Raw genomic sequence first — 13,928 nt, 5'->3', positions numbered from 1 at the left:
AAAAGTGCTTGCTACATTTCAAATGCTTAGCAGGACAGGAAAATGTCAGATTCAGTCACTTATCAAGAGGTGATCTGAGGACTCACTAAAGAAAAATGCTTTGTTTGTAAATTATGTGTTGGAGTGTGCCCCTAGCTAACTAAAGTGTTATTTTATATCATGCTGTCTGGTTTCATATAAGGAATTTTAAATTATGTATTGCATTTCCTTTTACTTTTGATACTTAAGTATATTTAAAACCAAATAATTGTTTTGACTGAAGTAGTGTTTTACTGTGTTACTTTAAGTTTTGAGTAATTTTCTATTAAGGTATATTTACTTTTACTCAAGTATGACAATTGTGTACTTTCTCCACCACTGTTCCTTTAAATTAAGACCGAGACAATCAGGTTAGTGGAGTTCCTTACTAATTAGTGACCTTAATTTATCAATGAAGTACAGGGGAGGAGCGAAAACCTGCAGACACTCGGCCCTCCGTGGTGTTCCTAATTTTTGGTATACTGTAGTCAATAACATGTAATAACACATTTAAAATTTGTGAAATTAGCCTCTATATTCTTCAATTCAAGATATGTTAAGTGTTTATTTAAGTAGTGAACTGCCCACCCTTTTTATGTGCCACCGGACAGTTGTTTCATTACAATGTAACATATTGAGCGACATGCCTTCATGATCCTTTCCCATCTAAACACACCCTCTCCTAACGTCACATGGTTCGGGGCTTGAGTTACGCCAGCACAACACGACAGCAGCTGGCAGTAATAATGGCTAGAATTGTGTGAAAATAAGAGTCCTCTACATCGAGAGACACTGTCCGACACATCCCATTCATGGGCCCACACTTTTTATGTTGGTGAAAATTATTAAGATGTAGAATAATGATGAAGAGAAAAACGTAAATAAAGGCAAGGATGAGTGATGTTGAAGAAGCATGACAAAAGGGTGGATGAATATGAAGAAAATGTTTTACTGTGTAGAGCACTTTTATTTTTATGGCTCCTTGCCTTTTTGCTGCTAGGGTAACATAGGGTCCAGTCAGAGTACACTGTATTCTGTACCTAATGAAATTACAGATGGGACAAGCAAAGGGGACAATAGAAAAAATATAACAACGTTAAGCAATGCATCTTCAATGAAGACAAATTCAAAAGGAACATATTGTGGTATGGGATTATTTTTTGTAACTCCTGTGGAATAATGGAATTTCGTTTTTTATAAATTTATGGTGATATGGAGTAAAAGTCCGCCATATTCACTCACCACACCCGGAGTTCAACTATTGGAGGTAAAGATTTGCTTTTCTGTTTACATGTTGGTATTTCATTATTCATTCTCCCAACGGATTGGCTCCTATTGCATTTCGTAATGGGACCGTAGTTTACATAAATATAAAATAACAAGTGGTCTATTTATGTTTCTGCCAAAGGTTCAATCAGTTTCTGGGAATTGTATTCGCATTATTACGCTTGGCTTTTACTGTGGACTCTAGAGTGTAGGCTATGCATTGCACTGTAGATAGAGAATTCAGTCAGTGCTGAGGGAGGACATTTATTTTAGTTAAATATAACCATTTATTTAACAAAGTGACAATGTTTTTCACCATAACAATTTATTTTTATTTTTTATTTTTTTTTCACTTTGGAATATAGGCCTACCTCCTCGACCCAAAAGTAAGTGTTATCAAGAGAGTCATGATTTTGGGCTCCGTAGGGGCCTGTTGCCTCAGCGAAGAGGGAAAGGAGGCTCGACGGATCAACGACGAGATCGAAAGACAGCTTCGCCGGGACAAGAAAGACTCGCGTCGCGAGTTCAAGCTGTTGCTTCTCGGTAAACCAACGATCACAGTTCTAATTACCACTCAAAGCACTAATATGACATTGTATCATTATTTGAAACATGTTCATTATAATACTGACTCTATCAGTGTACATTGTATCTGTTATTTCAATGCACATGCCTATTAAAAAAAACATATTGCCTGGCAATTTGAATTTATTTGAGATATTGCCAAGTAAACAATGTTTCAGAGGCTTGTGGGAGGAGCTGTAGGAGGAGGGGTTCATTATAATGGCTGGAATGGAATATTTGGAAAGTTATCAAACACATCAGACATATGGAAACCACATGTTTGACTAATTTCCATCTATTCCATTCCAGCCATTACAATGAGCCTGTCCTCATGTAGCTCCTCCCACCAGGCTAATCTGTTATGTTTATTGTAGTGTAATGTCTTTGGTACTCTGTGATGTTTATATAACTTAAATATGTAGAATCATTTATTAAGTTCACACATCCAGCTCACAACTGTCACCCTGCTGGGAGCAAAATAAGTTATAACTCAAGGAAAGAATGTTGACAGCAATCAGACTCGTGTAGTTTGTTAGGTGACTAAGGAAGGGTTACCATTGCTACTATAAACGTTAGGTTGTTTAATTGCATAGGGGCCACATTTCTTAGAAATCAATCAATTCTTGTCATGGATCACTGTCCATTTAGGTTCGGAGATCAGAAATATTTTCCTGTGACAGATACAACACACAATAGACCACACCCTGAAACTGTTGTATCAACATTCCATGGCCAAAACAAAGTGCTACTCTTCAGTAGCAGGTGAAAAATTGTATTTCAATCAAAATGTTTGGGTAACTCAGCAATAGTTTAATCTACATTTCATCTGTTCATCCAATTGACAATATAAAAATGACACTCTATTATAAGCCTAAAATGTGCATTGGCTTTCATCAGCAGTGGCAGGCTACTGTGTGGGTAATTTAAAAGTCAAACGGAGTTAATCTCTGAGCTTTTTCTCCCCAGGGACTGGTGAGAGTGGGAAGAGTACCTTCATCAAGCAGATGAGGATCATCCATGGGACGGGCTACTCCGAGGAGGACAAGCGAGGCTTCACCAAGCTGGTGTACCAGAACATCTTCACTGCCATGCAGTCCATGATCCACGCTATGGAGACCCTTCAGATCCCTTATAAGTGTGAAGACAACCAGGTGACCCTTCTGTTGTTCCATTTATACCAACTTTGCCTGTTTTTTTGCCAACATTTTGTGTTGGCACACACACATTTCTTTTTTTTGCACCATAATTTGTTTTATATACTTGAGTTTTTCCAGGCCTTGACACCACTCTGGAAAAACTCTGGGCTTTAGTTATAGCCTCTAGGCTAGAAGCTTTTCATTGTCAGAAAAACCTCCGGACCTGGCTACGCCCATGTTTGTACAGATCTTTTATTTGTTTCTACAGTCTCTGAGGCTCAGTGAGGATTGTAGTAAAGGATCAGGTGATGTCGTTATAAGTAAACTTTGTTTACTTTCTGCCTATTTGATGATGACATTAGTTACTGAGCAGGATGACAGACTGAAGGTCTTGTAAAAGGTACACATGTGGTTGACTGTTGGCACACACGTAAAGTAGGGCAACTCCTGGGACCAATATGCCACAAGAGAGACAAAATGACGTTGCTTAATCACATAGCTCTCTATCCCTTACCTTAAAGCCACCATATGGGGCCTAGTAATCATACAAATTCACTACCTCACAGCTATGTGCTAACTGCCACGCACTAACACACATTTAAATTCTAGATAGGTCTGAGGCCAAGCTAACACAATCCTTTGGCTTCCATTTACAATAAACATGATCACTCAGACAAATGCCTCTATAGGTCTCTTATGTAATGATCTCTTTCCCCTCTCTTTCTCTCTCCTATTTCAGGGCCATGCAAATTTTGTCATTGAAGTGGACGTAGAGAAGGTTACAATGTTTACAAATCCGTACGTTGACGCCATTAAGAGTCTATGGAATGACTCAGGGATCCAGGAATGCTACGATAGGAAGAGGGAATACCAGCTCTCAGACTCTGCCAAATAGTGAGTAAACCAATACCAAACCTCTAGTTTAGACTGCCAAATAGTGAGTGGACACAGACCAGTGACTACTCCCCACACTCTTCCCAAATAGTTTCCACTGTATCCAATGCCAGTTACATCTCAGGCATAAAAGGCTGTGCAGATTCAGGTAAACAATAACGCGATCCAATGGCCAGATTGATTGCTATTGTGATGGTCGGGGGAAAGATCTGTATCTTATGACTTCTGTGTTTTTCTGAGAAGTGATCTAATGAGTAACAGAACTGTTAACACGATGATAATAATAATAATAATAAATAACCCCATTTCTCTCATGCCCTTTCAGCTACTTGAATGCACTGGACCGTATAGCTGAGTCATCTTATGTGCCGACCCAGCAAGATGTGCTCAGGGTCAGGGTCCCTACCACAGGCATCATAGAGTACCCATTTGACCTCCAGAGTGTGGTCTTCAGGTAAACATCCACATAGCCTACTATTCCATCCCTGTCTGCTGAACACAATTGATCAGATGATCCTAGAAAAGTAACTGGTATTAAAAGACTCAATTTTGAATTATTTAAATACAAATTGATGTTTCTCCATCTCCATGCTTTTCGGTACAGTACATATTGATGTTAATGTAATAACTCATCATAACCCATTAGAACTCTGTGTTCTCTATACCTGCCTGTTGAGAGTTGCCCTCAAACCTCATGGTGCTGTGCTGGTGTTCTCAGGATGGTGGATGTAGGTGGCCAGAGGTCCGAGAGGCGGAAATGGATCCACTGCTTTGAGAATGTCACCTCCATCATGTTCCTGGTGGCTCTCAGTGAATATGACCAGGTCCTGGTAGAATCTGACAATGAGGTGAGTTTGGTCATTGCGCTCTCAACAGTCCAAAGCATGATGGTGCTCTTAGAGGACATGGTGCTCTTAAAATCCATGGCAGCCATGTTGGCGCCTCCTGGACAATACTGACCAATGACAATCCGCTGAATATTGACAATTCTAAACCGAGCGACCTAACTGGGCTGCTTGAACTTATGAATGGATTGATTGAATGCTAGAGGCAGAGATACATGGCATTGTACTAGAAAGTTGGCCAAACTCTCTCCCTCTTGCTATCTCTGTATGACTGGATCTCTGCTAGTGGAGTAGAGGATCCACGAGAGAGATAATCACCTAGTCAATCCGAACACAGAGGCACATTGTTCCAGCGCTAAATGTTGAATCAGCCCAAACCAGTTATGTGAAGATGACCCAGATTTTCCCGGAGCCCAACGCCTGTCTGCCTCAGCTGATATCCATTCACACTCCGTCATAGGGTTGGAGTTAGACTTCGCCTGCGCCCAGATCTGTACTTTAGCCAAACCCTCTGATTATTGTTGTATGACAACTCCTATAGTCGTAGGAGTTGGCTAAATGCACGTACAGATCTGGGACCAGGCTACATGTTCTCAGAGAAAAAGAAGGAGAATACCCCACACACTGTTTGAATGCTCCCAAAGTTTTAATAGGAACACTCACATTTGTTTTGTAACGCACATGCTACATTTGAACTGGACTTTGACCAGCTCAGGGGTTGTGCTTAGTGTTCACCTGCAGGGGGAGCCCTTCAGTCACTGTAATGATTCTTGGAACAAACACAAGGGCTGTTTTTTCTACAGTATTTGCATCATGCACAATCACTGCAAAGTAATCGTCCACACTGACTGTGTAGAACACTGGGTCCAGCAGCACAGCGACAGTCACCAACACTCTGGGTAACATGAAAACAGCCTAACCAGCTCTGCTAGGGCGAGTAAATGGTCAGAGTGAGGTGTTCTCTCATTTGTGTCTGGAAGTAGCTAGTAAGCTAGCCAACATTAGCCAGTTAGCTTGGATGCTTGACTGCTGTTGTGAGGTCAGAATATGGAGCCAGATACCTGCCAAAAGGTTGAACGTATGTATCGTTAGGATCATAAGAAAAGCCATGCGTGAAAAAGGAAACGTAAACGTTAAAATAGATCTGTAAACGTGTTACGACTGTGATTTAACATTTACACGTTCAAATTTTACTTTACGTCTCCCTTTACTCAGTTACAAATATTTTTTATGGGTACAAACTTTTGTCAGTAATGTGGCATCTGCAAAGGACATGAACCGAATGTAGCTAGTCAATCAAGCAACTTTAGCCCAGACGTTAGGGTTTGCAGCTTCCAGTTTCATTTCCAAAATAAAAGTCTAGAGCTTGTTTTAGAACTGCATTCAATAACAACGTTATATCAGTAGATGGCGTAGTATAGGCTTGGGCCTTCAGCAAATGACTTGTGATAAAGACACAGAAGAGCCTTGTCTAGAATAACCACCTGAGATGCAAAATAGAAAGTATATATGATTTATGCTAGGCCTATTCCACTATATAAATATGCCATGCTGTTGTGTGTTATTTAATAGCCATATAATTGCATAATTTATTTTTATAGCCTCGTGGGGATATTGTGGTGATCATGTAACCTAATGAATCACACTTTTTCCAGTATTTGGGAGCACGGACTGTAGGCCTTATATTAGGCATTTTGAGTGTTGTATTTGTGAATTCCACTCTGCATGTAGGCTTGTTATAGCCATTTGCATTGCACAACCCCATCACACAGAGGTTATATCCATATCAATAAATAAAGTCTTTGCTATAACCTGTCCAGAGCGAAATAGCCAAGGAGTCCCAAATGGTCAAGACTATCTATAGCCTATTCGTGCTTCTTCAACTATTTTGTTGAAAATGTATTTAGAGGTTATATTTAGAGGCCTGTGAGCTAGGGTCTCTTTTTAAGGAGAGCCTTATAATATAAACAGTTATAAAACACAAATAGAGTTCTAACATTATTCTGCAAGACACCAGTACCCAAAATGGTAGCCTAAATTGCAATGCCTACAAGTTGAATGCCTATTTTTATAGGCCTAAATTAAACATTTAATTATTAAAGTGATAGGGTAAAGAACTTTGGAGAATTGAGATAATTTTGAATACACATGGATTTCAATAAACAAACGGAAAAGACTGTTCTATTCTCATTGATTTAGTTCCTATTGCAACTCAGACAAATTACTGAATGGATGACATACTGACTGACTGAAATGAATGAAGGATGAATTAAATGTTCAAATATGTTGGAATGACGAGTGCTACCCATCATGCATGCTCTGTAATTTATTTGGCTAGTAGGCATATAGGCCTACATTAGGGTATAATGACTCTATGGCTGAATGCCTCCAGAAGTTCATCTTCTGAGGCTTAGGGGTGCTTTTCTGAAGGTGCATGGTGCTGCATGGAGATCACAAGCTCTTCCACTGGGCAGCAGTGTCCCGATGGAGGGAATAGACTATAAGGAGACTACCTAAAACCATTGCAACAGAGTTATTGTAAAGTGTAGGAATAAGCTTATGCCAGACTTAGCCTACGTTTAACCTCTCCCTTGTTCATTTCAAAGTACATACAGTGCAGTCGGGAAATATTCAGACCCCTTCACTTTTTCCACATTTTGTTACGTTACAGCCTTATTCTAAAATGGCCAATACCATCCCTACGTAAAGCATGGTGCTGACAGCATCATGCTGTGGGGATGTTTTTCAGTGGCAGGGACTGGGAGACTAGTCAGGATCGAGGGAAAGAAGAACGGAGCAAAGTACAGAGAGATCCTTGATGAAAACCAGCTCCAGAGCGCTCAGGACCTCAGACTGGGGTGAAGGTTCACCTTCCAACAGGACAATGACCCTAAGCACATAGCCAAGACAACGCAGGAGTGGCTTTGGGACAAGTCTCTGAATGTCCTTGAGTGGCCCAGCCAGAGCCCGGACTTGAACTCGATCGAACATCTCTGGAGAGACCTGAAAATAGCTGTGCAACGACGCTCCCCATCCAACCTGACAGAGCTTGAGAGGATCTGCAGAGAAGAATGGGAGAAACTCCCCAAATAAAGGCATATGCCAAGCTTGTAGCGTCATACCCAAGAAGACTTGAGGCTGTAATCGCTGCCAAAGATGTTTCAACAAAGTACTAGTTAAAAGAGTCTGAATACTTATGTAAATGTGATAATTCATTTTTATGGCGTTGCAAAAATGGCTAAAAACCTGATTCTGCTTTGTCTTTATAGTGTATTGTGTTGAGATTGATGAGGGAGGAAAACGAGTTAATCCATTTTAGAATAAGGCTGTAACGTGGAAAAAATTAAGGGGTCTGAATACTTTCCGAGTGAACTGTATGTTCATGACCCGATTCATATAAATCATGTCCAATTATTTTAAATGTATATTAACCCCTTCTACAGAATATGCTTTAGCAAGATTTTGAGTGGCAAAAACTCCAGTGGTCATACATAATTCATAGATTCACCAAGCATCTATTCTTGTTCTACGTTTCATTATTCCTGGTAGATACTACTGGTTATGATTGCAGACAGAGTCCAGAGAATGGGATGGTGCAATATTGAATTAGTCATACTTTGATAAGGTGTATGCATGGGGATGTCCACGTCACCCAGAGATATGCCCATGCTGTAGAGATACACCTAGCGGACTGAAACTTTACTGTTGTAGGCATAATACAGCTAGTATTATCTAGACTCACGCTGGCAAACAAATCCATTACATTAGCTACCTAAATGTGAAGTAAACTCAACTGAGGTGTAATAGAGAATGGAGACTTTTAACTTGAAGACGTGCAGGATACGTCTTTCCGGTCTCCCTGACTGCCGTTGTTTTTATACTGTGTTATGCTTGTTTGGGTAGCGCTCCTCACAGGCTGTTTGGTGTACGTTTTTTTTTTTGGTGAGATGAAATTGCCAAAACTCTGAAAGGTATTATTGTATGTCAGAATTGCAAAACAAGATCTGTTCAAAAAATGTTTTTTAGAGGGTAGATCAGCTTCAATATTTGTATTTGTATTTATTATGGATCCCCATTAGCTGCTGCCAAGGCAGCTCTTCCTTGGGTCCAGCAAAATGAAGGCAGTTTATACGATTTTATAAACATTACAATACATTCACAGACTGTGTGCTCTCAGTCCCCTACTTCACCACTACCACATATATACAGTACCAAATCCATGTGTACGTGTGGGTATAGTAAGTATGTTATCGTGTGTGTGTGTGTGCATGTGCATGTTCCATCAGGTGTTTTTTTTATCAGTTTTTTAAATCTAATTTTACTGCTTGAATGAGTTACTTGATATGGAATAGAGTTCCATGTAGTCAGCTTAATGTGGTACTGTACGCCTTCCATAGTCTGTTCTGGACTTGGGGACTGTGAAGAGACCTCTTGTGGCATGTATTGTGGGATATGCATGGGTGTCTGAGCTGTGCCCCAGTAGTTCAAAAAGACAGTTCGTGCATTCAACCTCTCATAAATACAAGCAGTGATGAAGTCAATCTCTCCTCCACTTTGAGCCAGGAGAGATTGACATGCATATTATTAATATTAGCTCTCTGTGTATATCCAAGGGCCAGCCGTGCTGCCCTGTTCTGAACCAATTGTAATTTTCCTTTTTTGTGGCACCTGACCACATGACTGAACAGTAGTCCAGGCGCAACAAAACTAGGGCCTGTAGGACCTGCCTTGTTGACAGTGTTGTCAAGAAGGTAGAGCAGCGCCTTATCATGGACATACTTCTCCCCATTGATACTGTTGTATCAATATGTTTTCACCATGATAGTTTACAATCCAGGGTAACTCCAAGCAGTTTAGTCACTTCAACTTGCTCAATTGCCACATTATTTATTACAAGATTTAGTTAAGGTTTAGGGTTTAGTGAATGATTTTGTCCCAAATACAATGCTTTTAGTTCATAAATATTTAGGGCTAACTTATTCCTTGCCACCCACTCTGAAACTAACTGCAACACTTTGTTAAGTATAGCAGTAATTTCAGTCGCAGTAGTAGCTGACATGTATAGTGTTGAGTCATCCGCATACATAGACACTCTGGCTTTCCTCAAAGGTTTTCCTCAAAGCCAGTGGCAATTCATTAGTAAAGATTGAAAAAAAGTAATGGGCCTAGACAGCTGCCTTGGTGAATTCCTGATTCTACCTGGATTATGTCGGAGAGGCTTCCATTAAAGAACACCGTCTGTGTTCTGTTAGACAGGTCATTCTTTATCCACAATGTAGCATGGGGTGTAAAGCCATAACACAAGTATTGCCAGCAGCAGACTATGATTGATAATGTCAAAATCCGCAGTGAAGTCTAACAAAACAGCCCCCACAATGTTTTTATCATAAATTTCTCTCAGCCAATCATAAGTCATTTGTGTAAGTGCTGTGCTTGTTGAATGTCCTTCTCTAAAAGCATGCTGAAAGTTTGTTGTCAATTTGTTTACTGTAAAATAGCATTGTATCTAGTCAAACACAATTTTTTCCAAAAGTTTACTACGGGTTGGTAACAGGCTGATTGGTCGACTATTTGAGCCAGTAAAGGGGGCTATAATGTTCTTAGGTAGCGGAATGACTTTTGCTTCCCTCCAAGCCTGGGGGTACACACATTCTAGTAGGCTTAAATTGAAAATATAGCAAATAGGAGTGGAAATATCGTCCGCTATTATCCTCAGTAATTTTCCATCCAAGTTGTCAGACCCCGGTGGCCTGTCATTGTTGATAGACAACAATAATTTTTTCACCTCTTCCACACTAACTTTACGGAATTTAAAATTACAATGCTTGTCTTTCATTATTTGGTCAGAAATACTTGGATGTGTAGTGTCAGCATTTGTTGTTGGCATGTCATGCTAATCTTGCCAATCGTGCCAATGAAAAAATAATTAAAGTAGTTGGCAATATCAGTGAGTTTTGTTATGAATGAGCCATCTGATTCAATGAATGATGGAGCAGAGTCTGCCTTGTTTCCCAGATTTTAATTTAAGGCGCTCCAAAGCTTTTTACTATCATTCATCTTTGTTTCATAGTGTAGTTTCTTCTTCTTTTTATTCAGTTTAGTCACATGATTTCTCAATTTGCAATAAGTTTACCAATCGGTTGTGCAGCCAGACTTATTTGCCATTCCTTTTGCCTCATCCCTCTCAGCCATAACTTTTTAAATTCCTCATCAATCCACCGGGATTTAACAGTTTTTACAATAATTTTCTTAAAGGGTGCATGCTTATTAGCAACTGGAATAAGCAATTTCATAAATGTGTCAAGTGCAGTGTCTGTTTGCTCCTCATTACACACCACAGACCAACATATATTCTTTACATCAATAACATAGGAATCACTACAAAACTTATTGTATGACCTCTTATACACTATATTAGGCCCATCCTTTGGAACTTTGGTTTTCCTAGATATGGCTACTATATTGTAATCACCACATCTGATGGATCTGGATACTGCTTTCAAGCTAATTCCTGCAGCATTAGTAAAGATCTGATCAATACATGTTGATGATTTCATTCCTATGCTGTTTTTAACTACCCTGGTAGGTTGACTGATAACCTAAATCAGTTTTAAGCTTTTTCTTGAGTGGGCAGCTTGATGAAAGCTGGTCAATATATGAATCACCCAGAAAATATACCTCTCTGTTGATTTCACATACAGTGGCAAGAAAAGGTATGTGAACCCTTAGGAATTACCTGGATTTCTGCATAAGTTGGTCATGAACAATAGACAAACACAGTCTGCTTAAAGTAATAACACACAAACAAGTATACGTTTCCTATCTTTATTGAACACACCGTGTAAACATTCACAGTACAGGGTGGGAAAACTGTGAACCCTTGGATTTAATAACTGGTTGACCCTCCTTTGGCTGCAATAACCTCAACCAAACGTTTTCTGTAGTTGCGGATCAGACCTGTACAACAGTCAGGAGGAATTTTGGACCATTCCTCTTTTACAAAACTGTTTCAGTTCAGCAATATTCTTGGGATGTCTGGTGTGAACCGCTCTCGAGGTCATGCCACAGCATCTCAATCGGGTTGAGATCAGGACTCTGACTGGGCTGCTCTAACCAACATCTCGAATCTCGTCTCATTGATTGGACTCCAGGTTAGCTGACATCTGACTTCAATTATCTTTTGGAGAAGTCATTAGCCTAGGGGTTCACATACTTTTTCCAACCTACACTGTGAGTGTTTAAATTATGTATTCAATATAGACAGGGAAAATACAATAATTTGTGTGTTATTAGTTAAAGCACACTGTGTTTGTCTATTGTTGTGACTTAGAGGAAGATCAGTTCACATGTTTTTACCAATTTATGTGGAAATCCAAGTCATTCCAAAGGGTTCACATACTTTTTCTTGCAACTGTACATTATCAAGCATTTCACACATGCTATCCAGATACTGACTGTTAGCACTTGGTGGTTTATAGCAGCGTCCCACAAGAATGGGCTTTAGGTGAGGCAGATGAACCTGTAGCCATATTACTTCCAATGGTATTTTACATGATATCCTCTTTAAGCTTTACAGGAATGTGGTTCTGAATAAAACCGCATCACCTCCACCACTGGCATTTGTCTTTTCTGTAAATATTATAATCTTGTATTGCTTCCACTGTATCAAAGGTATTATCTACAGTTGAAGTCGGAAGTTTACATATACCTTAGCCAAATACATTTAAGCTTAGTTCTTCACAATTCCTGACATTTAATCCCAGTAAAAATTCCCTGTCTTAGGTCACCACTTCATTTTAAGAATGTGAAATATCAGAGTAATAGTAGAGAGAATTATTTATTTCAGCTTTTATTTCTTTCATCACATTCCCAGTGGGTCAGAAGTTTACATACACTCAATTAGTATTTGGTAGCATTGCCTTTAAATTGTTTAACTTGGGTCAAATGTTTCGGGTAGCCTTCCACAAGCTTCCCACAATAAGTTGGGTGAATTTTGGCCCATTCCTCCTGACAGAGCTGGTGTAACTGAGTCAGGTTTGTAGGCCTCCTTGCTCGGACACACTTTTTCAGTTCTGCCCACACATTTTCTATGGGATTGAAGTCAGGGCTTTGTGATGGCCACTCCAATACCTTGACTTTGTTGTCCTTAAGTCATTTTGCCACAACTTTGGAAGTATGCTTGTGGTCATTGTCCATTTGGAAGACTCATTTGTGACCAAGCTTTAACTTCCTGACTGATGTCTTGAGATGTTGCTTCAATATATCCACATCATTTTCCTTTCTCATGATGCCATCTATTTTGTGAAGTGCACCAGTCCCTCCTGCAGCAAAGCACCCCCACAACATGATGCTGCCACCCCCGTGCTTCACGATTGGGATGGTGTTCTTCGGCTTGCAAGCGTCCCCCTTTTTCCTCCAAACATAACGATGGTCATTTTGGCCAAACAGTTATATTTTTGTTTGATCAGACCAGAGGACATTTCTCCAAAAAGTACGATCTTTGTCCCCATGTGCAGTTGCAAACCGTAGTCTGGCTTTTTTATGGCGGTTTTGGAGCAGTGGCTTCTTCCTTGCTGAGCGGCCTTTCAGGTTATGTTTTGTACCTGTTTCCTACAGCATCTTCACAAGGTCCTTTGCTGTTCTGGGATTGATTTCCACTTTTCGCACCAAAGTACGTTCCACAGGTACACCTCCAATTGACTCAAATGATGTGAATTAGCCTATCAGAAGCTTCTAAAGCCATGACATCATTTTCTGGAATTTTCCAAGCTGTTGTTAAAAGCACAGTCAATTTAGTGTATGTAAACTTCTGACTCACTGGAATTGTGATACAGTGAGTTATAAGTGAAATAATCTGTCTGTAAACAATTGTTGGAAATATTACTTGTGTCATGCACAAAGTAGCTGTCCTAACCGACTTGCCAAAACTATAGTATGTTAACAAGAAATTTGTGGAGTGGTTGAAAAACGTGTTTTAATGACTCCACACTAAGTCTATATATATATATAATTGGAAGTGATGCAGACAATTACATACCTTAAGGGAAGTCTGAGACGGGAGCCGTATGGTTAGTGAAGAAAGTCCCATTGCAAATGTACGGTCCCTTACCTGACGTCTTGCGACGTCGCAGAAAATCGCGGACGGCGTCGGGCCGTGGGCGGCGGAGAGCTCTTTCAGGAAGTCACCCCAAAAAACGTCTCGGAC

General features: G+C 39.9%; 1 protein-coding gene across 1 annotated transcript in view; it reads left to right on the top strand.

The window, feature by feature from the left end:
* The first annotated feature begins 1,036 nt into the window (after nucleotides 1-1,036).
* LOC120044949 (guanine nucleotide-binding protein G(q) subunit alpha-like) overlaps nucleotides 1,037-13,928 on the top strand; it is a 28,635-nt gene continuing 15,743 nt past the window's right edge. Inside the window, exons 1-6 of the mRNA XM_038989699.1 lie at nucleotides 1,037-1,285; nucleotides 1,650-1,827; nucleotides 2,815-2,999; nucleotides 3,724-3,878; nucleotides 4,204-4,332; nucleotides 4,597-4,726. Of these exons, the coding sequence (XP_038845627.1) occupies nucleotides 1,223-1,285; nucleotides 1,650-1,827; nucleotides 2,815-2,999; nucleotides 3,724-3,878; nucleotides 4,204-4,332; nucleotides 4,597-4,726 (840 nt within the window). The 5' untranslated portion in view covers nucleotides 1,037-1,222. The remainder of the gene's footprint in view (nucleotides 1,286-1,649; nucleotides 1,828-2,814; nucleotides 3,000-3,723; nucleotides 3,879-4,203; nucleotides 4,333-4,596; nucleotides 4,727-13,928) is intronic.

This window comes from Salvelinus namaycush, chromosome 3, assembly GCF_016432855.1.
Source record: "Salvelinus namaycush isolate Seneca chromosome 3, SaNama_1.0, whole genome shotgun sequence".
In the NCBI taxonomy this organism is placed as follows: Eukaryota; Metazoa; Chordata; class Actinopteri; order Salmoniformes; family Salmonidae; genus Salvelinus; species Salvelinus namaycush.
Note: the sequence above shows the minus strand (reverse complement) of the source record. Positions and strands in the feature narration are given on the sequence as shown.